The sequence below is a fragment of the Herpailurus yagouaroundi genome, unplaced genomic scaffold (genome assembly GCF_014898765.1).
Source record: "Herpailurus yagouaroundi ecotype Mexico unplaced genomic scaffold, PumYag 198, whole genome shotgun sequence".
Classification (NCBI taxonomy): Eukaryota; Metazoa; Chordata; class Mammalia; order Carnivora; family Felidae; genus Herpailurus; species Herpailurus yagouaroundi.
This window is the reverse complement of record NW_024412429.1, coordinates 23,105,224-23,132,488: the sequence shown is the minus strand read 5'-3', so window position 1 is coordinate 23,132,488 and position 27,265 is coordinate 23,105,224. Positions and strand designations below refer to the sequence as shown.

The 27,265-nt window shown below is 39.2% G+C and overlaps 2 protein-coding genes and 1 pseudogene across 7 annotated transcripts in view; 2 read left to right on the top strand and 1 right to left on the bottom strand.

Moving 5' to 3' along the window:
• The window catches only part of ADAT2 (adenosine deaminase tRNA specific 2), a 49,170-nt gene extending 29,440 nt beyond the window's left edge, over positions 1-19,730 (bottom strand). The window contains exons 1-2 of one of the 3 annotated variants that reach the window (XM_040449007.1): positions 19,542-19,730; positions 515-619 (exon numbers count right to left, since the gene is read on the bottom strand). In XM_040449007.1, coding sequence (XP_040304941.1) covers positions 515-619; positions 19,542-19,640 — 204 coding nt within the window. In that variant the 5' untranslated portion in view covers positions 19,641-19,730. The remainder of the gene's footprint in view (positions 1-514; positions 620-19,541) is intronic. The other 2 variants (XM_040449009.1, XM_040449010.1) reach the window with 2 other exon arrangements.
• Positions 17,863-18,285, top strand: LOC121013369 (40S ribosomal protein S21-like; annotated as a pseudogene).
• Positions 19,731-19,806: 76 nt separating the features above from the next.
• Positions 19,807-27,265, top strand: part of PEX3 (peroxisomal biogenesis factor 3) — a 34,291-nt gene continuing 26,832 nt past the window's right edge. For 3 of the 4 annotated variants that reach the window (XR_005782665.1, XR_005782664.1, XM_040448993.1), the window contains exons 1-2: positions 19,807-20,118; positions 25,740-25,871. Coding sequence is in view for 2 of the 4 variants with exons in the window: in XM_040448993.1 (XP_040304927.1) it covers positions 20,046-20,118; positions 25,740-25,871 (205 nt within the window). In the remaining 2 variants the exon portion in view is untranslated. The remainder of the gene's footprint in view (positions 20,119-25,739; positions 25,872-27,265) is intronic. The other variant, XM_040448994.1, reaches the window with a different exon arrangement.

Genomic DNA, 27,265 nt, shown 5'->3' with positions numbered 1-27,265 from the left:
ACACAGTTTCCTTTATACAGTCCTTTTATACCTCCAAAGATATAAACTGAAGGTGATTGTTTAATTTACCAGGAGGAATACATTATTTCAAGGTACTAAAAAATGTGATACAAGTTAAATTGATATGTTTTGTAAAGTGGAATTTCTATATATTAGATTTGCTTAAGATGGAGATTAGAGTCATTTCTTTAGTATTGAAGCTCCAATGTAATAAAACCCCCTCTTGAGTTTCACTCAGGTGTTAAAGTAAAACTCCATGACATAGAAAATTAACTGCAAAGATTCTACTGCTCCATTAAGTTTTTCTGAATTTTCCAAATTTTAAAAAACCAACATGTATTACTTTCATAATCAGAAAAAAAGGCATTCAAAAAAAGAAATGTTAAGAGAAACTACCCTTCCATTGATACCTACAAGTCTCTACACAGACCCATCTTCTCACCAACTATGATGAAGTTCAGGGCACTCCTACCTTTACCTGGATGTTTGCAATTATACTATTCAATTGACATACGTTTTTGGTTTGATTAACTTCATTTCGTCCCTTCCCCACAACTTCATTGTTGTAGACCATGAGACAGCCAACGGGAACTTCAGTATTTTCTAGGGCTTCTTTGGCCTAAAAGACAAAGTGGAAAATTTAAGATGTAACGCTCAATACTTGAAAAGACTACAGGAAAGAAATAGATGCAACGTGAACACACACATATAAGCACTGAACAAAGAAATACCACAGAGTTCTCCCTCTCCTCAAATTCAGTTCAGTACTTACTGCCTTTGTTCTCCATTCTTTCCATATTTAAGGAGACTCAAGAACAAACTCCCTTTACAGGTTCTGAGCCCCCTGGTTTTTCCTTCTCATTGGAAGCAGAAGTGAGCAAAAGACTATTATTGACTCTTGTTCTTAAACTGGCAGGGTCTCTGCAACTTTTCAGAGATCGTGTGTGTGTGTGTGTGTGTGTGTGTGTGTGTGTGTGTGTATTTGCAAAGGGAAAGAATAACATGTATAAATAATAACATCCATTTCTTGTTGAAATTCTACTTGCTTAATTTTTTTGTTTCTCTAAACAGTATAGAAAATATCCTCTTGAGTTCTAATAGCATAAAAGTAACCAGACTGGATGCCTCTCTGTGCTCACAATTTCTGTTTCAACACAAGAAAAGCCTAAGAGTGCTTTGTGTTAAAATGGCACAACCACTTTGGAGAACACTTTGGAAATTTCTTTAAAAAGTAAACATGCATAGAGCCTATGAACAAATTCCACTCCTAAGTATTTATTTAAGAGAAGGGAATATATGTCCAAAAAAAAAAAAAAAAAAAACCCTTGTAAAAGAATGCTCAGGAGGAGCCAAGATGGCAGGACAGCATGGAAGCTTTCTGTGTGTCTCGCATCCATGAAATACAACCAGATCAACACTGAACCATCCTACACACCTAGAAAACTGATTGGAGGATTAACACAGCAATCTGCACAACCTGAACCACAGAATTCAGCAGGTACGCGGCGTGGAGAGCTGAACTTGGGGAGCAAGAAAACCTGAAAGGTAGGGAACTGCTTTTGTGGGCAGAGAGAGGACGGAGACAGGGGAGGGGGGGAGAATATGGGAAAATCACCCTTCCCCAAAAGCAGCTGGAGAGAAAGTGGAAAACTGGAAACAGCCGCAGGGACTAAACTAAAAAGGGAGAAAGGAGAAAGGAGAGGGTTTAAATTCCATTAAGACTGTAACAAGGGGAGCGCAAAGGCTGCAACTCCGCAGCTCCATACATGGCAGTGCTCTGGTGGGAAGGGCGAATCCCCAGGAACAGAGTGGGGTCCGGGAGGTTCTCAGGCCACACGGGGAAAAGCAGTTCCACTGCTGGAAGGACATTTGGTAGAGACTGTTGAAGCCACCTGGTCCCAGAAGACCCCAGAAGGTGGCCACATTCACTGGTGCTGGGGCAAGGTGTTAAGGGTGAATCCTGGTGCCAGATGTGTGTTGTGATTTTCCATTAATCCCTGAGATGCTGCTGATACACAGTCTCGCGAACATCTTCTGGGATGGGCTGGCACCTGGCCGCAGTCTCGGGGCACTGGCAACAACAGGGTCCAGTGGGTGTACCTGTGTACAGCCGATATTCGGCCACTGCTCATTCCGCCATTGCTCGGTGAGACCCTCCTGCAGCGGGGCGGAACGAGTCAAAGCCTCAATCCCTCAGAAGTAGGGGGCCAGGGACAAGGCTTGGGAGAGAGATGCCACCTGGGGCCTGGTCACAGAGAGTGAAGAACTGGGGAGTGGACGAGAGCTGAAGACGGAGGACGGGTGTGCAATTGCTGATCCGGGAGAACAGACTGGGTAGCTGGTGGCGCCATTTTCACTGCTCCCGCGCATGCACATATGCACCTACCAGCCTCGCAACCATCCACCCCAGTAGGCTAGCAGCGCCATCTAGTGGAGAGCGGAGCTGTTACACTAAGCCCCACTCAACTGGGCCAACAGCACTCTTCAAGAACACAAGTCTCACTGCCTACTTAATTTATGGACTATAAAGAGCTACATTGGCTTCTAGGGGCAAATGAAGCAATTTTAGTCCTACTTCAATCTGTGAGCAGGTTCATCTATTCAATTTTCTTTCTTTTTTTTTTCCTTTTTCTCTTTTACAATTCTTTTCTTTTTCTTGAATACAGAAAGAGAAAAACTTCATTTTTACTTTCAATTTCTATTAAAAATATTTTTATTTAATTTTTATTACTATATTTTTTGCTGTTAGGTAAGTTTTTTCAAATTCTATTTTACTTCCATCACTTTATTTTGGCCTACTACAGTGTATTCACTTTTTCAAATTTTCAAACGACTTTTTTTCTTTTCTTTTTTTATCTTTTTTTCTCTTTTTCATTTCTTTTCTTTTTTCTTAAATACAGAAAATGAAAAAATTCATAATTATTTTTAATTTTTATTAAAAATATTTTTCGTTAATTTTTTTCTACTACATTCTTTACTTTTGTGTATATTTTTTCAAATTCTACTTTACCCCCATCATCTCATTTTAGTCTACTTCAGTGTATTTATATTTTTCAAATTCTCAAACAATTTCCTTCCCCCTCTTTTTTTCTCTAATCTGTCAAACCACTTTTAAACCCCAACGAAAACACACCTAGGATCTAGCATCTCTATTCGATTTTTGCGTGTGTGTGTTTTTAATTTTTAATTTCAATATTTATTTAATTTTAATTTTTTTATTTCAATTTTTCTACCTCATTAATTCCTTTTCTCCCTTCAAAATGACAAAACAAAGGAATTCACCCCCCAAAAAAGAGCACGAAGAAACGACAGCCAGGGATTTAACCAACACAGATACAAGCAAGATGTCTGAATCCGAATCTAGAATCATGATAATAAGAATACTAGCAGGAGTCAAAAATACATTAGAATCCCTTTCTGCAGAGATACAAGAAGTAAAAAATAGCCAAAATGAAATTTAAAACGCTATAACTGAGCTGCAATCACGGACGGATGCAGCAGCAGCAAGGATGGACGAGGCAGAACAGAGAATCAGCGATACAGAGGACAAACTTATAGAGAATAATGAAGCAGAAAAACAGAGGGAGATTAAGGCAAAAGAGCACGATTTAAGAATTACAGAAATCAGTGACTCATTAAAAAGGGACAACATCAGAATCATAGGGGTCCCAGAAGAGGAAGAGAGAGAAACAGGGATAGAGGGGTTATGTGAGCAAATGATAGCAGAAAACTTTCCTAACCTGGGGAAAGACACAGATATCAAAATCCAGGAAGCACAGAGGACCCACATTAGGTTCAACAAAAACCGACCATCAACAAGGCATATCATACTCAAATTCACAAAATACTCAGGCAAGGAGAGAATCATGAAAGCAGCAAGGGAAAAAAAGTCCCTAACCTACAAGGGAAGACAGATCAGGTTTGCAGCAGACCTATCCACAGAAACTTGGCAGGCCAGAAGGGAGTGGCGGGATATATTCAGTGTGTTCAATCAGAAAAATATGCAGCCAAGAATTCTTTATCCAGCAAGGCTGTCATTCAAAATAGAAGGAAAGATGAAAGGTTTCCCAGACAAACAAAAATTAAAGGAGTTTGTGACCACTAAACCAGCCCTGCAAGAAATTTTAAGGGGGACTTTCTGAGGGGAGAAGAGATGAAAATATATATATATACCAAAAGCAACAAAAGATTAGAAAGGACCGGAGAACATCACCAGAAACTCCAACTTCACAAGCATCATAATGGCAATAAATTCATATCTTTCAGTACTCACTCTAAACGTCAATGGACTCAATGCTCCAATGAAAAGACATAGGGTAACAGAATGGATAAGACAACAAGATCCATTTATACACTGTTTCCAAGAGACCCACTTTAGACATAAAGACACCTTCAGATTGAAAATAAGGGGATGGAGAACCATCTATCATGCGAATCGTCAACAAAAGAAAACCAGAGTAGCCATACTTTTATCAGACAATCTAGACTTTAAAAATAATGACTGTATCAAGGGATGCAGAAGGGCATTATATCATAATCAAGGGATCCATAGACCAAGAAGACCTAACAATTGTAAACATTTATGCGCCAAATGTGGGAGAACCCAAATATACAAATCAATTAATGACAAACATAAAGAAACTCATCAACAGTAATACTATAATAGTAGGAGACTTCAACACCCCACTCACAGCAATGGACAGATCATCTAATCAAAAAATCAACAAGGAAACAATGGCTTTGAATGACACACTGGACTAGATGGACTTAACAGATATATTCACAACATTTCATGCTAAAGCAGCAGAATATACATTCTTCTCCAGTGCACATGGAACGTTCTCCAGAAAAGATCATATCCTGGGACACAGATCAGCCCTAAGTAAGTACAAAAAGATCGAGATCATACTGTGCATATTTTCAGACCACAACGCTATGAAACTCGAAATCAACCACAAGAAAAAATTTGGAAAGGTAACAAATTCTTGGAGACTGAAGAACATTCTACTAAAGAATGAATGGGCTAACCAAGCAGTTAAAGAGGAAATTAAAACATATAAGGAAGTCAATGAAAATGATAACACCACAACCCAAAACCTCTGGGACATAGCAAAGGCGGTCATAAGAGGAAAGTATATAGCAATCCAGGCTTTCCTAAAGAAGGAAGAAAGGTCTCAGATACACAACCTAACTTTACGCCTTAAAGAGCTGGAAAAAGAACAGCAAATAAAACCCAAAAACAGCAGAAGACAGGAAATAATAAAGATTAGAGCAGAAATTAATGCTATCGAAACCAAAAAAAAAAAGAAACCAGTAGAACAGATCAATGAAACCAGAAGCTGGTTCTTTGAAAGAATTAACAAAATTGATAAACCACTAGCCAGTTTGATCAAAAAGAAAAAGGAAAGGACCCAAATAAATAAAATCAAGAATGAAAGAGGAGCGATCACAACCAACACAACAGAAATAAAAACAATAATAAGAGAATATTAAGACCCATTATATACCAATAAAATGGTAATCTGGAAGAAATGGACAAATTCCTAGAAACATATACACTACCAAAACTGAAACAGGAAGATATAGAAAATTTGAACAGACCCATAATCAGTAAGGAAATCAAATGAGTAATCTGCCAAAAAACAAGAGTCCAGGGCCAGATGGCTTTCCAGGGGAATTCTACCAAACATGTAAGGAAGAGTTCGCACCTATTCTCTTGAAACTGTTCCAAAAAATAGAAGTGGAAGGAAAACTTCCAAACTCTTTCTATGAAGCCAGCATCACCTTGATTCCAAAACCAGACAGAGACCCCACTAAAAAGGAGAACTATAGACCAATTTCCCTGATGAACATGGATGCAAATATCCTCAACAAGATATTAGCCAACCGGATCCAACAATACGTTAAAAAAATTATTCACCATGACCAAGTGGGATTTATACCTGGGATGCAGTGCTGGTTCAATATCTGCAAAACAATTAACGCGATTCATCACATCAATAAAAGAAAGGACAAGAACCATATGATCCTCTCAATAGATGCAGAGAAAGCATTTGACAAAATACAGCATCCTTTTTTGATAAAAACCCCCAAGAAAGTAGGGATAGAACGATGATACCTCGAGATCATAAAAGCCATATGTGAACAACCCAACGCTAATATCATCCTCAATGGGGAAAAACTGAGAGCTTTCCCCCTAAGGTCAGGAACAAGACAGGGATGTCCACTCTCGCCACTATTATTCAACATAGTATTGGAAGTCTTAGCCTCTGCAATCAGACAACTCAAAGAAATAAAAGGCATCCAAATCAGCCAGGAGGAGGTCAAACCTTCACTCTTCGCAGATGACACAATACTCTATATGGAAAATCCAAAAGATTCCACAAAAAAACTGCTAGAACCAATCCATGAATTCACCAAAGTTGCAGGATATAAAATCAACACACAGAAATCGGTTGCATTCCTATACACCAACAATGAAGCGACAGAAAGAGAAATCAAGGAATCGATCCCATTTACAGTTGCACAAAAAAAACCATAAAATACCTAGGAATAAACCTAACCAAAGAGGTGAAAAATCTATACACTGAAAACTACAGAAAGTTTATGAAAGAAATTGAAGATACAAAAAAAATGGAAAAACATTTCATGCTCATGGATCGGAAGAACAAATATTGTTAAAATGTTGATACTACCCAAAGCAATCTACATATTCAACGCAATCCCTATCAAAGTAACACCAGCATTCTTCACAGAGCTAGAACAAACAATCCTAAATTTGTATGGAACCAGAAAAGACCCTGAATAGCCAAAGCAATCCTGAAAAAGAAAACCAAAGCAATCCTGAAAAAGAAAACCAAAGCAGGAGACATCACAATCCCGGACTCCAAGCTGTATTACAAAGCTGTAATCATCAAGACAGTATGGTACTGGCACAAGAACAGACACTCAGATCAATGGAACAGAATAGAGAACTGGGAAATGGACCCACGAATATATGGCCAACTAATCTTTGACAAAGCAGGAAAGAATATCCAATGGAATAAAGACAGTCTCTTCAGCAAGTGGTGCTAGGAAAACTGGACAGCCACATGCAGAAGAATGAACCTGGACCACTTTCTTAGACCAGACATAAAAATAAACTCAAAATGGATGAAAGACCTCAATGTAAGACAGAAAGCCATCAAAATCCTCGAGAAGAAAGCAGGTAAAAACCTCTTTGATCTTGGCCGCAGCAACTTCTTACTCAACACGTCTCCTGAGGCAAGGGAAACAAAAGCAAAAATGAACTACTGGGACCTCATCAAAATAAAAACCTTCTACACAGCGAAGGAAACAATCAGCAAAACTAAAAGGCAACTGACAGAATGGGAGAAGATATTTGCAAATGGCATATCAGATCAAGGGTTAATATCCAAAATCTATAAAGAACTTATCAAATTCAACACCCAAAAAAACAAATAATCCGTGAAGAAATGGGCAGAAGACATGAACAGACATATCTCCAAGGAAGACATCCAGATGGCCAACAGACACATGAAAAAATGCCCCACATCACTCACCATCAGGGAAATACAAGTCAAAACCACAATGAGATACCACCGCACATCTGTCAGAATGCTAACTTTAACAACTCAGGCAACAACAAATGTTGGTGAGGATGCGGAGAAAGAGGATCTCTTTTGCACTGTTGGTGGCAATGCAAGCTGGTGCAGCCACTCTGGAAAACAGTATGGAGGTTCCCCAAAAAACTAAAAATAGAACTACCCTACCACCCAGCAGTTGCACTACTAGGCATTTATCCAAGGGATACAGGTGTGCTGTTTTGAAGGGGCACATGCACCCCCGTTTACAGCAGCACTATCAACAATAGCCAAAGTATGGAAAGAGCCCAAATGTCCATCGATGGATGAATGGATAAAGAAAATGTGATATATATATATAGATAGATATATATATATATGTGTGTGTGTGTATGTATATATATATGTGTGTGTGTATATATATATATGTGTGTGTGTGTGTGTATATATATGTGTGTGTGTATATATATATAGATATATATATATATATATATATATAATGGAGTATTACTCGGCCATCAAAAATAATGAAATCTTGCCATTTGCAACTACATGGATGGAACTGGAGGGTATTATGCTAAGTGAATTTAGTCAGTCAGAGAGACAGAAATCATATGACTTCACTCGTATGAGGACTTTAAGAGACAAAACAGATGAACATAAGGGAAGGGAAACAAAAATAATATAAAAACAGGAAGGGGGACAAAACAGAACAGACTCATAAATATGGAGAACAAACTGAGGGTTGCTGGAGGGGTTGTGGGAGGGGGGATGGGCTAAATGGGTAAGGGGCATCAAGGAATCTATTCCTGAAATCATTGTTTCACTATATGCTAACTAATTTGGATGTAAATTTTAAAAAATAAAAAATTCAAAAAAAGAATGTTCATAATAGCTTGATTCATAATACCCAAATCTCAAAACAGCACAGGTGTCCTTCAACAAAAGAATGGATAAACAAACTGTGCCATAATAACACTATGGAATACTATTGAGCAATGAAAACAAAATGCTAGGGATACACACAACAACATGGGTGAATCTCAGATTCACTGAGTAAAAGAAGCTGAGTAAAAGAAGCATACATGCTGTCTGATTCCCTTCAGGTTTAGTACTAGAAAAGACAAAACTAAACACCAGTGAGAGCAATTTCTGCGTGGGAGGGCATGTGTAGACTGATTGGAAAGGGACACAAGGAACCTTCCCAGGGTGTTCAAAACTATCTTGAAAAGGGTGTGGGTTACACAGACGTTTGCATCAGTCAAAACAGAATAGACAATGCATTTAAGGCCTGTGCATTTTATTGTACATAAGGTACACCTCAATTGAAAAACATAAATTAGAAAAATAAGCTTAAGAATATTTCCACCACCACCACGCTGGAAATGGCAAACCAATGGTTATATTCGCAAAGTCTGCCCCATCACAGGCTTTTGATTTTTTTTCCTGTCACTGACTGAACCAGTTGGGGCCCAAGGCAGTTAAAGAGTACTTTTTTGGACAGAGAGCAGAAGCAAGCAAGTCATATCTGAGTACTCCCTGATCCTGCCGCTGAGAGAGAACAGAGGAAGAACAGAACCCTTGAACCTAGAGTACAAGCATTTCCATGTACTGCAGTCAAGAAAATCCAAGTATGGCTGTTTCTAAAAAGGCATGGCATTTATTTTGGCAGGTCTGAAGACACCTTGGAAGACCAGATTACCAATTAAGTGTAGGTATTCACACACAGCATAAGGGATATGTGGTGCAAAGTTGAATACATTGCTTTAAGACAGCAATGTTCTATCTCCTGCACTACCCCCCTATTCCGGGCTCTGCTTAATTTAGAGTAGCAATAACTTCCCATCATAATGCCAATATGGGTTCCTTAGACACTTCAACCATGCTCAACTGACCCTTACCTTTTCATTGGGTCAATAAAGGTGAAAGGAGAGGCCCACAGGGGTAGGAAACTGTACCTCTCCTTCCTCCTTCAGGGTGGTGGGATAGAGCCAGGGCCTGCATAGATGTAAGGGCACAGTGTTTGAAGCATGAAGACTGCATTCTTCAGAACTGTGTCATGAACCACCCACGGGCTGGTTCTGTCTAGTTCTGTAACAATGGTTAAAGCATGCCCAGTTTGTGCAAAGTTTTAAAGTCTGAAGAGTTCCAAGGTTTGGTGAATATATACAAATAAATATACAAATGCACCATTGGCTACCAGGGAAAGGAAAGCCAGGGGAGGACTGACAGCTAGGGAAGATGGAGATCCTGAGTACCCATGCAGTTAAGGCAATCAGCACGCAAAGAATGTTATTTAAAGTAAGATTGGGGGTAGGGGACACCTCCGAGGCTCAGTTGGTTGAGCATCTGATTCTTGATTTCGGCTCATGTCACGATCTCACGGTTCTCAGGGGTTCCCAGGATGGAGCCCCACATCTGGGCTCTGTGCTGACAACACAGAGTCTGTTTGGGATTCTCTCTCTTTCCCCTCTCTCCCCTCCCCCACTCACGCTCCCTCTCTCTCTCAAACTAAATAATTAAACATTAAAAAAATAAATAAACATTTTTTTAAAAAGAAAAAATAAATAAGATTACAAGGCTCCTCGCTGGCTCAGTCAGAAGAACATGAGACTCTTGATCTCGGGGTCATGAGTTCAAGCCCGATGTTGAGTGCAGAGATTACTTAAAATAAAAACTTAAAAAAAAAAAAGGATTAGGAGTACACATAACCTCAGGTACACATGAGAGAGAAATCATTTAATCATCTAACAAACATTTGTTGAAGACCTTGATAGGGAAATTATTTTGGATTATTCAGGTGGCTCTAAATGCAATCACAAGTGTCCTTACAAGAATTAGCCAGAAAGATTTACATTGTTGGCTTTGAAGATGGACAGACAGACGAAGGGGCCATGAACCAAGCAAGGAATGTTGCTCCAAAAGCTTGAAAAGGTAAGAAACATATTCTTCTCTAGAGCCTCCAGAGGGCACAGAGCCCTGCTGACACATTATGGTTTTAGCCCGATGAAATGAATTTAAAACCAACACCTGGCGTCCAGAACTCTAAGAGAATAAACTTGTGGTGTTTTAAGTTACCGAGTTTGCAGTACTTTGTTACAGAGGCCACAGGAAACTAATACACTCTGTTAAGAAGAAAAGACAGGCTAAAACTGGACAAAAATATTTGCAAACCACATATCCAACAAAGGTCTATTATCAAGACTATATAAAGAACTCTCAAAGTTCAATGGTAAAAAAAAAAAAAACAAAAAAAAGAAAAAGAAAAAAGAAATTCAAACAAAATCCCACTAGAGAATGAGCAAAAATCATCAACAGACACTTCACCAAAGAGGGCATACAGATTGCAAATAAGCACATGAAAAGATACTCCTATCATTAGCCATTAGGGAGATGTAAATCATAACCACAATGAGTTATCACTACCCATCTATCAGGCTGGCTAAAATAAAAAGTAAAAACACCAAATGCTGGCAAGTCTGAGGAGGAACAGGATCACTTATAGACTGCTGGTAGGGCTGTAAAATGGTACAGCCACTCTGGAAACTAGTTTGGCACTTTCTTAAAAAGCAAAACCTGCAGCTAACATATGACCCCGCAATGGCACTCTTAGGCATTCTCCCAAGTAACTGGAAACTTACGTTCATACAGCACATATAGTTATATAGAGACACAAACGTTCACAGGAGTTTTATTCGTAATAGGCAAAAACTGAAAATGACCCAAATGTCCTTCAAAGGATGAACAGTGAAGCAAACGTGTGATATATCCATCCCGTGGAATACTACACAGCAATATAAGGAATAAACTACTGATTCACTCAACCCTTGGATGGACCTCAAGGAAATCATGCTGAATGAAAACAACCAAACCCCAGAAGGTTACATAGTCACATATATAAATTCCTGAATGCTAAATCACGGTACAAAGAACAGATTGTGCCTGCCAGGGTTTAAGGGCTTGAGAGGGAATGGTGGTTATAGAGGGTAGCATGAGGGAGCTTAGTGGTGACTGAGCAGTTCTGGTGGCGGGGCAACAAAACGAAACTTGATATAATGTGCACAGAACTACACGTGCACACACAGAGCTGATGAAATCAGAATATGCTCTGTAGATTGCATCAATGTCGTTTTCCTTGTTTCGATATTGCACTCAAGGTATGTAAGATGTTATCACTGAGGAAAACTGGGTGAAGGGTACATGAGCCTCCCTCCTATACTTTTTGCAACTGCCTGTGAATCTATACTTATTTCAAAAGGAGAAGCTAAAAAAGTAATAATAAAGGTGGAGTAAACTAGAAATAGCTTGTGATGGAGGTTAAGAAGAAATGCCTAGTAAGACAGGAGGAAAACCAGGAGTGTCTGGTGTTAAGGAAGATCCCAGAAAAAAACGCACCAAGGACAAAGGTAGGTGACACAGAGGCAATTTTGGCGGAATGATGGAAATGGAAACCAGTGGCTTGAAGAGTGATCTATCTGTGGGTTAAATTTCTAGCTTCTAACTATTACAACAGACTGTTACATCTACATAACAAGTGTTCTGATTCTGAGCTTGCAAATGCTAAGAGCTTACAACTTGTTGAAACACTTACTTTGAACCAGGACTATTTTAAGCACTTTATAAGTATTAACACATTTAGTTCACAACTCAGAGACAGATTCAGTGAGCCTCTCCATCTTATAGCCGAGTAAACAGAGACATGGGCTAATTAGGGAATTTGCTCATGTGAGAGCCTGGGACCAGGATCCAGGCGGTCTCTTCCATGCATTCATTTCTGCAACAAATATTTATGGAACACCTACCAGGTGTCAGGTTTCTGGCCATTAAGCTTCAAATTTCTACTCTAGTCACCACCAATCAGTTACTTTATCACTTTTAGGGTTCCAAATAGGTCTAGTTCAAGGGATAGAAGGAGAAGGAACCCTTAAGAGAGTGAGACATAGAAAGTTTAAGGATAAAAAAACTGCAAGAGAATAAATGATGGAGGGGGCCGTGTGACCAAGATTTTCTGTAAAACTATCTTCTGAAGAATTCTACGTGTGGCCATGTAGCTATTTCAAGCATGTAGAAGAGAGTTCGAGACCAAGTGGAGAAGAAGCAGTGACAGAATACAGAGAGAACCTATGTTTCCCAACGGGGTTCCAAGTCCCGTTCACCTGGAAGGATGCCCGACCGCCGCAGGGGTAGCTGCACAGAGCTGTCCCTCCCTCCACTCAGGCCTCCAGGTGACTGGGCCTGTGCCTTTCATTCTTTCCTTCAGCGTTTCTTTTTCCTGTTCCAGCAAACTTACCTCCTTTACTCCATGTCCTACCTCTCAATGTTATCTTCCTATTTGCTTACAGTAATGTGTATTTTGTGAAGAGTCTTCAATTACTGTGCAAATGAGAGAGAAAAACATGAGTGGTGGGAGTATTTAAAAGGGGAAATCACGGAGTCTTCAATTACTGTGCAAATGAGAGAGAAAAACATGAGTGGTGGGAGTATTTAAAAGGGGAAATCACGTTATTGATGAGGAATAGCCCAGCCCACCATAATGAGGGCGAGTAAGTGAGCAGTTGAGAAGGGTGGGTTAAGGAGAAGGTGGCGAGAATAACCCAAAAACCCCACAGAAATGAGTTTAGGTGAAATATTTTTCGATAAAATACATATTTGCTTTGCTGTCAAATTCAGAATAGACTTAATTCACATAATCTTCAATCCATCCCATCTCCTACTTTCGAACTCTCCCATCAACTCTTCTGTCAAGCCCAATCATTTCTTTACGAATTTGCTTTGTTACTTTTTACCTTGTCCTTTTAACATGCAAAAGTTTTAATATTTATGTAATTAAAACACATCAATTTTTCTCTTCTGTTTTCTCCCTTTGGTGGTATAAAGAACCATCTTCATTCCAAGTCTTCCAGATCTTCTCCTAATAAACACGAACATTTATTTACCAGTGGCTCCTTTCTGGTTTTAGTCTTCTGATGCTATCTCTTCAATTAGACTTTTACATTTTAACTTACAAAGCACAGTAATAAGCTAACCAATCTTTGACAAAGCAGGAAAGAATATCCAATGGAATAAAGACAGTCTCTTCAGCGAGTGGTGCTGGGAAAACTGGACCGCGATATGCAGAAGAATGAACCTGAACCACTTTCTTATACCAGACACAAAAATAAACTCAAAATGGATGAAAGACCTCAACGTAAGACAGGAAGCTATCAAAATCTTCGAGAAGAAAGCAGGTAAAGACCTCTTTGATCTTGGCTGTAGCAACTTCTTACTCAACACGTCTCCAGAGGCAAGGGAAACAAAAGCAAAAATGAACTACTGGGACCTCATCAAAATAAATAGCTTCTGCACAGCGAAGGAAACAATCAGCAAAACTAAAAGGCAACCGACAGAATGGGAGAAGATATTTGCAAGTGACATATCAGATAAAGGGTTAGTATCCAAGATCTATAAAGAACTTATCAAACTCAACACCCAAAAAACAAATAATCCAGTGAAGAAATGGGCAAAAGACATGAATAGACACTTCTCCAAAGAAGACATCCAGATGGCCAACTGACACATGAAAAAATGCTCAACATCACTCATCATCAGGGAAATACAAACCAAAACCACCATGAGATACCACCCCACACCTGTCCGAATGGCTAACATTAACAACTCAGGCAACAGATGTTGGCGAGGATGTGGAGAAAGAGGATCTCTTTTGCACTGCTGGTGGGAAGGCAAACTGGGGCAGCCACTATGGAAAACAGTATAGAGGTTCCTCAAAAAACTAAAAGTAGAACTACCCTACGACCCAGCAATTGCACAACTAGGCATTTATCCAAGGGATACAGGTGTGCTGTTTCAAAGGGACACATGCACCCCCATGTTTATAGCAGCACTATCAACAATAGCCAAAGTATGGAAAGAGCCCAAATGTCCATCGATGGATGAATAGATAAAGAAAATGTGGTATATTTATACAATGGAGTATTATTTGGCAACCAAAAAGAATGAAATCTTGCCATTTGCAACTACATGGATAGAACTGGAGGGTATTATGCTAAGCGAAATTAGAGAAAGACAAATATACAACTTCACTCATATGAGGTCTTCAAGACACAGAACAGATGAACATAAGGGAAGGGAAACAAAAATGATATAAAAACAGGGAAGGGGACAAAACATAAGAGACTTAAATATGGAGAACAAACAGAGGGTTACTGGAGGGGTTGTGGGAGGGGGGGTTGGGCTAATGGGTAAGGGGCATTAAGGAATCTACTCCTGAAATCATTGTTGCACTATGTGCTAACTAATTTGGATGTAAATTAAAAAAATAAAATTTTAAAAAAGTAAATAAAAAATAAATAAACAAAAGCATAGTATTGAATTTCTTTAAAATGACCCAAATCTTTGGGACGCCTGGATGGCTCAGTTAGTCTGGAGCCTGCTTGGGATCTTCTCTCTCTCTCCCTCTGCCCCTGACCCCCACTTGTGGTCTCTGTCTAAAAAAAAAACACACACACAACAAAAAAAAGCAAAACAAAAAAACATATCTTTACCATGTTAGCTAATTATTTGTGTGTGTTCTCCTTTAGTCTTTGTTTATTTGATGAAAAAAAAGCTTTTATTTATTGAGGATAATATGTCAGGGCTTTACAAACATGATCTCTTTTAATCTACACAACTCTGTGAGCTAGATACTATATACCCATTTTATAGACGAGGCCTCTGTGGCTGAAAGGATAAGAACCCGTCAAAGTTAGTTGGCTGTCAGTAGCCACTCTGGGGTTTGAACATATGCCTATCCAAACTTAAACATACCCATATAATATAAAATAATTTGTATTTCTGTTTGCCTAATGTTGAATATCACATGTAGCTGTGATAGTTAATGTCATGTTTGTACCTAGTATTCATAATCGTTTCAATAACAGCACATTATTCAACACAGTCATATACCACAATTTAACCATTTCCCTTCATTGGAAGTTTTAAATGCTTCCTAGTCTTCCCTATTACATAAAACCCTGAAATGAGAAGGATTGCTTTTATGCTCCCAAACTATTTCCTTAAGATAAATGCCACACAACTGTATTACAAGGTCAAATGATATGAACATTTATTTTTTGAGGCTGCTAATTACATTATGCCAGGTTGCCTTCCAAAAATGTTGTAATGATTAGACTGGTAGGGTTGTATTGATTTTTGTACAAACTCACTAATTTTAGATGACATTTTTAAAAAAATACATTTTTAAGCTCTCTCAAAACCATTTTCCCTTCTCTTATAACCCAGGCTTATGTTGGTATATTAAAATCACAAACTAGGATAGAAATTTCCTAGTGCAAACACTTTATTTTATTTTATTTTATTTTATTTTATTTTATTTTATTTATTTATTTTTTTATAATTACTTTGGGGGTTTTTTTTGTTTTTTTTTTAATTTTTTTTTTAAACGTTTATTTACTTTTGAGACAGAGAGAGACAGAGCACGAACGGGGGAGGGGCAGAGAGAGAGGGAGACACAGAGTCGGAAGCAGGCTCCAGGCTCTGAGCTGTCAGCCCAGAGCCTGACACGGGGCTCGAACTCACGGACCGCGAGATCGTGACCTGAGCTGAAGTCGGACGCTTAACTGACTGAGCCACCCAGGCGCCCCAAAACACTTTATTTTAAACATGAAGAGAGTAAGACCAAGATCGTCAGAGCCAGACATTCTAGCTATCTGTATTGGCCATATAAATATGTCTACTCTGTACAAAAGTTATGAAAATGCTAGTATCCTACCTATTACATGAATACGGCATATTGCACTTTCAAATTCCTCAGAGCTTAACAGATTTGGCCCTAGATACGTTTCTGGTTTCATCATAAACGCTTCTCATAAGTACGTAGTGTACTTTGAATCACCTCAACTATCTTCGAAGTGATTTAAGATTTGAAGTTTCCACAGTGGGGAGGAGATGATTAAACAAAGAACAAGATTTATGACAAGCACTTCCTCCCCTTTGTTTAAGGCCTGCAAGAACATGTACCGGCCCAAACCACAAGGGCCTCCTTGACCCTGTGTAGGAATAGGTAAACTAGGCAATCCCATCCCCAAGTGCTTATAATCCAATTAAGAGACAAAAATGTCAAGGCCAGAGAGATCTTGGAAACTATTTGGATCCATCTCCTTCTATAGAGTAGGAAGGGAAACCCCAGGGGGAGGCAGCAAAAGGTAGTAAAAGGACTTAAGTGTTTAGGCCAGAAGTCTAGAGAATAGTGCAGAGGTATGTGAATGAAATGTCCCAATATATTATGAACAAACGACACTTAAAGGTTAAAGGAAAATAAAGACCCAAAAAATGAAAGGATGAAAAAAAAAAAAAAAACACAGCTTGGATACAGGAGTGGGAATGCTCAATGACTTATTAAAGTCTGCTGTTTCTGAAAACCTCCATTCAGTTCTCTATGGTAGCATCTCGGAAAATCTCCAGACATAAATACTTTGAAGAGAGCTCATGAAGCAAATGAAAGTAGACAAAAGGGCCCGCAAATTCTGACTTCCTAGCATTCAGGCATCGTCTGCCCTCCAGAGCTCTCACCTATGGAAGGGTGAGAGCTTACTTTAAGATATTTTAGCTTCCTGTGTATATATTATCATCCTCCCTCGTAAGAAGCTGCCTAAGATATTATTGAAATGATTTGGGGAAGAGTGAAATTTTGATATTGTGAGAAGTAAAGGAGATGGTTCATTTTCAGAAATACTAAATAAAAGCTGGGCTGTCCAGTTAACCTAATAGGTCTACAACCTACTGGAAATATGTGCAACCCTCACCCCCACCCCCACCCCCCTACAATGGAGTCCCAAACCCTTAGACACTTCACTTCCTGGTTCTTCTTCCGCTCTCTGTCTGGTGGACTTATTTTCACAGGTTTTGCAATGAACATGTGCCATAGAATAAAGGGAGGAGGGAATGAAAGTCTCTGCCTCACTGCAGGGAATAGGTTTGTCCCAATCAGAATACCTTTTGCCTTACATGGGCATAGGCAACCTCCGGGAAAGGCTGTAACCTCTGTAGTACTCAGCCAATGAGAAATCAGGGGAGGGACCTGTGTGCTAGGAGATAAATTGCCTGCTGTGACTGTCACCAATGTGCCTGTTCATCAGACACCCACGCTTGGTTGATTAAAGCCTTGCTTCACTGTGCTCCGAGTCTTGGCCTCTTTCCTTTGATCAGGTCAGTGGGCTTATTTCTCATAGATGTCAAGTGAAAACTCCTTGTCTCCAACTTAGAGTAATTAGTAACATAAAAAAAGTTCAGGACAAACATCCATATTACAAGTTACAAATTAATTTTTAAATGTGTATGTCAACAATAATCAAAGTATCAGAATGCTATGTATCTTGTAAGTTTAATGGAGGAAATAAATTATGAAATGTGTTCAAAGAATAGGTCCTAAAATCAAGTCAGTGGATCAGGACCAGCAGTACCACGTCGGCCAATTTGTGGATGTGAATGTGACATGGAAATGCTCTACCAGCAAGGGCATCATCTGGGCCAAGAGGACCATGTGCCCATCCAGATGAATCTGGCTGAGGTTGACCAGGTGACAAGTAGGTTCAACAGCCAGTTTAAAACCTACACTATCTGTGGACCAGTTAACAGGATGGGGGAGTCAGATGACTCCATCCTCCTACTAGCCAAGGCCAACAGCATCGTTTCAGAGAACTTCTGACTGGAGAGGCTCACAGATGGAACATTTGTCATAAATAGCAACGCCCACACAAAAAAAAATTCAATGAAATTGAAGTACCAGGAAAACTGTACATAGGAAGGTTAAATACTGTTCTGTGAAACTTTTATTTCAGTTATAGTTATGTGTGAGTTTATTGCGTTGTAATATAAAGTAGACTTTTTTTATTGTGAGCCACTTCCAAAAAAGTATGAGAAACAAGTTTAAAAGAACATTATGTAAGTAACAGAAACAAATGGAGAGATGCTGTAATACATCATGGCTTAGAGAAAAATATTTGGTTGTAATAGAGAATGAATGCAGGGGTAATAGTATGAGTAGAGAACAAAGAATATACCAAAATCAGCTGCAGTACTAAATTTCCAATGCCAAGCATAGTGTACTCAATAAACATGTATGAAGTGAATTAATTAATAATTATGGAACTAATTAACTATTGGAGACCAGAAGCCACTAAGGATAGGAATATGAAAAAAAAAGAATATAATCAAAAGCATGTATGAAAAAAAGATTTACAGCAGCCTTAGAGAAATGTAAAACTGAAGGGCATTTTACACATGTATATGTGTGCAGGTGCATATATTTATATACATATACGTATATAAGCCAACACACACTTTTATCCCTATTAAAGAGCTCACTGGTCCTCATAAGTATGGGTAAAGCTTAGATTATACACAAATCTGATTAGAGCTCTTCTTAATCAGCAGTCCTGAACAGAGCGAGAGAGGGAAGTGAAAAAAAAAAACAGGGCAGTAGCATGGAAGGATGAATGAATGAATGAATGAATGGTAGATCTGACTGTACAGGGACTTGTTTTTACCCTGCTCTCTATCAGATACATCCTCAGCGTCCTTTCTCCTACTAGACAGGTTCAAGAGGTCATAAATACACAATAATGTAACTTTCCGGATTTGCGAGTGTGTCTTCGGGGAAAGAAGGGGACGCAGCACGTACATACCAGCAGCAGCTGAATGGGGGTGTTTGGTTCATACATGATACCAGTGAAAAAAGAAATGATTTTTGTATTTCCTCTCCTCCTTCCCCCACAGCACTGTGCGAATGGACTAAAGAAAACTTCAGGGGAGTAAAGCCAGGCAGTTCACCCAGAAATGTGACCTCCATCGAGATTATGGTGACGAGAAAGCACACGCAGGACGTTTGCTTAAATGCCCGGGTCGGGAAGAGGGACCAAAGAAAAGTTCCCACCCACGGCACGCACCTCCTGGGCTCCTCACCATTTGCATCGCTTCCTCCATCCACTTTTCGGTTTCCTCCGCCGTCACCGAGCACCCGGCGCCACCAGTAGCCGGCGTGGAGGCCGCCTTTGCCTCCATCCTGCACCCGGGCCGTGGCGCTCAGCGCCCGAGGCTGAAGCAACAGCAGCGGAGCGCCGGCAACGGAACGCGGCGGACGCAAGCCGCGGTTTCCAGGGAAGTCGAACGGCGACGCACTCGGGAGCGAATTCTAGACGGACCCGGGGGGCACGGACCAGTGAGCGGCGACGGCGGCGCGGCGGCAGCAGCAGAAAGCGCAGCTGCTCGCCTGTAGTCCACGCCCCCTCCCCGCCCCGGTGACAGTCTCTGCGGAAAGTCGCGTTTGTGATTTCTGGAGAGCACCGAGCGGGACTACGGAGTTGCTGCCTGGTCGTTGGGGCCAAGTGACGAGGAAACGCTTTCCTGGCGAACAGCCCCTCCCCACCCCCGCCGCCCTTAGACAGCCCGCACCTTCAGGGTCTGAAGATGCTGAGCTCTATGTGGAATTTTCTAAAACGTCACAAAAAGAAATGCATCTTCCTGGGCACAGTGCTCGGAGGTGGGTGACAGCGTCCTCGGAAAGGGACATTGGGAGAAGGGGGCGGAAGAGAGGTGACTGTCTTGGAATATAGAGGCCGCGCGACCATAGTCCCGGATATGTGGAGGGGCTTTCGCTCGCCGGTCGGACGGGGCGCTGGGTGACGAACCCCTAAGGGTCTTCCTGTCTCTGCGGTTGTCGGATTTGTATCTTTTGTGCTGAAGCTGCCCCTTTGTTTCTCTCCTCCCCTCTTTTCTCGCGGACCTTGGGAGAACCCACCACAATTAAGTTTCTGTTTCAAGATAATCATTCTCTTACCGACACATTTCAAATTGTTTTCCTGGGAGATTCTTCGTTTCTCTTTGGCACTCTCCGTATTTTATTTGGCTTTCATCCTTCGCAGAAGTTTCATAATGTTCTAGGAGAGTTACCTAAAGCCTGCCCTTCCAGCGTTGTTTAAGTTAGGGGCGCCTGGGCGGCTTAGTGAGTGAGCCTGGAGCCTGCTTGGGATTCTCCCTCTCTCTCTCCGTCTATCCCCCCTCCTCCTCCCTTCCTCTGCCCCTGTCCCCAGCTCGCCTGCGTGGGCTCTCTGTCTCAATTTAAAAAAAAAAAAAAAAAAAATTAATTTGAATTTTTGAAAACTGCACAGTTATTCTAAATGACTGGGAGGTATATACTAGACAAACACAAATCAGTGTTTTAGTTCTGTTTCTGCTTCTTTAGAATACAAATTATGCAGTAGGAAATGTTTGAGAGATGTTGTGCCGTCTTCCTGGGGATCTTCAAGGTTGGGATCAGTGCCCATCCAGCTGGTGTAACTGAGTTGCACAGGCTGAGAGGCGATTTGGAAACAGGGAAGATAATCCTGAGAGCCTTTTGCCCCATAGGACAGTCATGCCATAATATGCAGGGACTTGAAGGAGAGAATAAAAAGCCATGTGAGATACAGGAGAAGAAAGCATAGGAATGTTAAGCGGGAGTTTTTAGAATTTGACTTTTTGAGCAATTATCACTAACTACATGCTTCAGTTACAGAAGTACTTAAAAACAAGAACAGCAGTTTTCCAAACAATTTGATTGCCTCTCTCTATTAGATTATATTCTATTGCCCCCCAAACAATGTGAAATTAACAATACTTTTGACATCAATAACTCAGATCCCTTGATTCTTGAAAGCTTGAAATCAGCTTGTTGATGGTGAGGAGAGTCTTTTCCTGATCTCTGAGGTGTATCACAAATCAGTAAGTTTTTAGGTAAAGTTTTACAGCATTCTTTGAGAAATCCTTTACCAATAAGGTATATTTTCCAGTATCTTCAGCCATTAACATCTAATGTACAGAGCACCCTCAACTTACAATGGGGTTATGACCCAATAAACTCATTGTAAGTCAAAAGTACATTTAATACAACTAACCTACCAAACATCATAGCTTAGCCTAGTCTATCTGAAGAACACTTAACTTTAGGTGACAGTTGGGCAAAAGCCTGTTTTATAATGAAGTGTCAATACCTCATGTAATTTACTGAATACTGTACTGAAAGTGAAAAACAGAATGGTTGAATGAGTACTGAATGATCGTAAGAGTTGTTTACTCTCAGTGATGGAATGGCTGACTGGGAGTGGGGCTCACTGCCACCCAGCATCACCAGAGAATATTGTGCCACATATTTGCTAGCCCAGGAAAAGATCAAAATTCAAAGTATGGATTCTACTGAATGCGTATCACTTTCGTATCATCACGAAGTTGAAATTTTCATAATTCAGGGACTGTATATTTCTCTTATGCCAAGACTACTAAATCTATCTTATTTGTAGAAGTTAAAGATATATGTATGATGGAAGAAGTATAAATAAAATATTTTTTGGCACTACTGAAGGAAGGAAAATAATCTCTCTTTAGCAATCTTAGAATAGCATACCCCTTCAGATTTATGGAATAACCTAATGGTAGATTAGATGTAATGGAACAAGGAGCAGAAGAGTATACTTAAGAGATAGTTATAAATTTTTTGAAAAATCTATTGAGAGCTTTATAATTACAGATTAAGAGGAATGGGGGGGGGAGTCCACAGGGATAGAAAGAGAAAACAATCCTAGTGTTTTGTATCTTCAAGGGAAAGGTTCTACAACATGTTACATTTCAGTTAATATAAGACACAGTTGTCAAGTGCCTGTAGTGTTGAAGGTGATATGATTAGAAATACAAGAGTTACAGATTTTTAATAGTAATAGCTACCATTTGTTGGGTGCCCAGTGGGCACTGTGCTAAGCTCTTCTAGTCAGTGGGCATGACGAGTAGTTATTTTTTTTAAGCTTCTTTGTTTCGAGAGGGAGAGAAAGAGAGAGTAAGCTTGCATGGGAGAAGGGCAGAGGGAGGGAGGGAGGGAGGGAGGGGGAGAGAGAGAGAGAGAGAGAGAGAGAAAGAATCCCAAGCAGAATCCCAAGCAGGATCCACGTTGTCAGCATGGAGCCCAACTCCAGATGAGATCATGACCTGAGCAGAAATCAAGAGTCAGACACTTAACTGACTAAGCCACCCAGGCACCCCAAAACTGAATTTATGATGTGGGAAGACTAGAAGATACTTTGCTTTACCAGGAATGTTCTGAAAGGAAACCTCAAAACATTTATATTTAGTTTTGAGGTATTTCATGAATGTTTTCATTATTCATAAGTAAAACCATAGCACAGAAGAAATTTTTAAAGCACCTTATAAACCCAGTCTTTCATTTTATGGATGAAAAAATCTAGACACAGAGAGAGGAAGAGTCTTGCTCAAAATTACCTGCCTAGTTGGTGCCACAACCATCAATACCTACTGTCTTCAGGTCAGATTCAGGCAGCCAATCGAGTATAGAGATGATCCTGAGCCCCATATTTTAGCTAATGAATTCTCTGTCTTTGTTTTTATTTTCCTAGGGAAAAAAAAATCAGAATATGTTAAGTTTAGGAATGAGACCCTGGCTAAATTTCACCGTTTATGGGAACTGAGTTTATGGGAACTCAAAATAATAATAATAATGAGCTGTGGCATTTAATCCTAATTCTATGTATTCGTTTGCTGGTGTTGCCATAACTAAGTACGACAAACTTAAGCAACAGAAATGTATTGTCTCGTAGTTCTGGAGGCCAGAAACCCAAGATCAATGTGTTGGCAGGATTTGTTTCTTCTGAGAGTCCTAAGAGAAGGATCTTTTGCAGATCCTTCTCCTTGGTTTGTAGATGGTCATCTCCTCTGTGTCTTTACATCATCTTCCTTCTACACGTCTGTGTCCAAGTTTCCTCTTTTCAGAATACCAGTCAAGTTGGATTAGAGCCCACCCTAATGACCTTCTTTTAACTTGATTACCTCTATAAAGACCTTATCTCCAAATAAGGTCATATTCTGAAGTAAAGGGACTTCAACATATGAATTGGGAAGGATGGGTGTGATACAGTTCAATCCACAACAACTCATTTTCTTTTAGCTTTCATTAGAATATACTACACTTATCAAACAAACATGGTAAGTAGTTCCTGAAAAATTTTTATCAGATACTGTTGAGAATCTAATGAAAGCAGTGTACCTTTTCTCCCAGAAAAACACATATGCTAGTCATTTACTGTTATTCCAGAAAATTCTTAGCTACACAGAGGGCATCATTGCAGTGTTTCATTTTACATCATTACTATTATTTGAGAAATAATAGTAATTTTACACATAACTTTAAGCAATCAGTTGTGCAAATAAAATACAATTCATTGAGAATTAGTTGTTACATAAGAATTGCCCGTCAAAGAGTTAGTGAAGCATAAGCCAGTTTCTTCATTCTGTTGGTATTATGGCACTATCATCAGTTTATTGAGAAAGGATTACAAGAAAAGTAGTTATGAAGCCACTTATATGACATTTATTTGCTCTTTAAACATAATTACAATACATTTATTTGCATACAAACATAACAGTCATACTTTATTTCTAATTATTTGTAGGACGTACTTTTTACTGAACTATTATTTTTTGGAATATATATGTTATCAGTTTATCTATAATGCTTATATTAGTGAAAATATTTCAGGATATGTGCTTGCTTTGCAGTTCTTAAAGGGCTGCCTTATCCCCACTTGTGACAAATAGACCAAATCCAATGATTTAGGTCTTGCAAAGTTCTTAGGTTCTTTTTGGCAGACATTGGGGGCCACAGACAGTTGGAGATAGGTGAGGATTAGTTACTCCCTTACAAATTTGTTGCCAGGTTATAAGGAAACAAGTTCCAACACACATAAAAACAATCTATTAGCCAAGATAAATAAAACAGTATCCTAACTACGTTTTATGAGCTTATTGAAGTTCGTGTCCTCTTTCGGTACCGCAACAGAACCGCGCATGAAAGATTAGCCTGAAGCAAATGCAGCAGTATTCCATTGGTAGGATTCTGTTGGCCATTTGGTTAGCAACTTTGACATTTGGTTAACTCCTTTCACTAAGAAGAATCCACTTACCTAGCAGTTGAGGTTTCAAGGCTAAACCATTCCTAGGGAAGAAGGACTTGGCTAGATCCTTATATTCTTGCTCAAGTGAGTATTACTAAAATAGTTTTAGCTAATCCAGTATCTTAAACACCACTGATTTAATCTATGAAAATCCATTTGATATTCATTATGCTAGATAAAAGTTAGGTAAAGTACTTAAACCTTGGAGTGTGGCTTTTGGTCAAATGCTAACTAACCACTCTGGAGTGTTCACATTCACAGTTAGGACAATTGACTGCCCCTGGGGCATAGAATAAAATATGCACATTTGTATCATACTGTCTGTGTTGAAATGTGCTCAGCAAAATTATAGGCCTCATGATCCCACCTATATTTTTATGCTGTAGTGTTGTAATTTAGGAATTTCTGTATCTTCCTCCATCTCTCTTTTCCACTGAAGTTACTATTTCTAGATGTCTGCCTGACAACCTACCTTTCTTGAATTCTTTAAAATTTTTATCTATAAATAAATAAATACATAAATATTTTATCTTAAGTTTAAAAAAAATATGTTGACTGAAGAAAATATGGAAAATACCAAGAAGCAAATAGAAGAAAGAGATCAGCTGCTATCCCACTATTCAGTAATGATCATTGTTTATTATATGTTAAAACCCATCTGTTTTTCTATGTATCTACTTATGTTAAAAAGGGAAACATCCAGGATCTTATTTTATAAATCTAGCAATATAATATGAATATTTCCTTGGATTATGAACTATTTTAGCAATGTGGTTTTTAATGGCTACCTAAGATTTCATAAGATTATTGTATGTATAGACTATAATTTATTTAAACAACCCCCTGTTGCTGGACACTTAAAATATCTCCAGTTCACTATTAAAGGCACTGCTAGACTTTGTACATTTAATTTGTTTCTGTTTCTTCAGGCCTAGTCCTTATTGGCCGTCCGTCCATCATTGGCAGTTAAATGCCAGTCTCCTTTTCCTTCTATTTAGGTCACAATTCTTACACAAGTTCTTTAACTTAGGTTTTTAAACATTATGATTTTTAGCTTTTCATTGCTATAAGCCTTATAGCAATGAAGCAGGTTTAAAATACTATTTGGAATTTTTAACAGTCTAATTAGATTAATACACTTGCTTGTTTTAAAAAAAAATAATTTTAGGAGTATATATCCTGGGAAAATATGGACAGAAGAAAATCAGAGAAATACAAGAAAGAGAGGCTGCAGAATACATTGCTCAAGCACGACGACAGTATCATTTTGAAAGTAACCAGAGGACTTGCAATATGACCGGTAAGGCAAAGAGAAACATTTCTACATGTGTAAAGTTCCTTGATGATTTATACTAATTTGCATACCTCTAGGACCAAAGTTAGAGGAAAAGGCAAAAGGAGAACGATAAGTCTAGCAAATATTTATATTATTTAACCGCAATACATCATTTAACATGGATTTTAAAAATCAATATAAATGAATACAATATACAGTAAAGGTTCATTGATTTCACTTATTTTTTCATCAAATACTTGAGGTACCCAGTACTGGGAAAACAAAAGGTGAACAATAAAAAAAAAAAAAAAAAAATCCCTGACCTTTAGAATTTATATGCTAGTGAGAGTAACAAACGATAATAGAACAAATAAATAACTTCAGGTAGTGATAGCTCCTTTAAGGAGAATAAAGCTGTGTGAGAGGTGGGGATTTAAGAAATGGCAATCAGGAGAGTCAGGCCTCCTTGAGAACTAAATGATACAGTGGAGGGAGCAAAATGCTATGGTGGCAAATGAGTTTGGCACATTCAAGAAATAGCAAAAGGGCTAAGTAGCTAGAGCGGAATGAGCAGTGGGAAGTAAGTCTACAAGGATAGGCCTGATTTCATGGGGCCTCCTATGCGTAGTAAAGAGTCCTAAGTGTGTTAAATGCACAGTAGGCAACTACAGACCCGTGAGTGTAGCACAGTAGTATATACTACTCAACATGAATTAATGGTAGTAATTTAACCCGGAAGCCTACTGGGAGAATGCTGTAACACAGTCAACTGCCCACATTTGGAGAGAACGAGTGTTCTAACTGGCATAACCCTTCAAGAATTAGTTCTCAAATCCATGTCAAACCTCTTTCTTTCTTTTTGTTTTTTTTTAATGTTTTGAGAGAGACAGAGAGAGAGAGACAGAGACAGAGCAAGAGCAGGGGATGGGCAGAGAGAGAGAGGGAAACATGGAATCTGAGGCAGACTCCAGGCTCTGAGTTGTCAGCACAGAGCCCGATGCGGGGCTCAAACCCACAAACCGCGAGATCATGACCTGAACCGAAGTCAGACGCTCAACCAACTGAACCACCCAGGTGCCCCCCTCTTTCTTCTTTATTGGTTAAAACTTTTTCTCTAACGCTTCTTTCAAGAACAGCTAATTTAGAAAGAATTTATAAAGGTAGATTCTCTTTGTTTAGTTTTGAAAGTAAATTTTTTTTCCTGCGTTTAAAGGACTTTATTTTTAGTATAATGCTAATACTTCATTCTAGAAAGCAAACAGTAATCATAAACACTGTGTGTGATGACAACTCGGATAAAGCACAATGAGTCCGGTTGCCAGTTTCTCCTTGTAATGTCTGTGTCTTTGGGCAACTCTAAATCTCCGTTCTCTTTTCTGTAAAATAATCATCATAAAACCCACTTCATAAATGTTTTG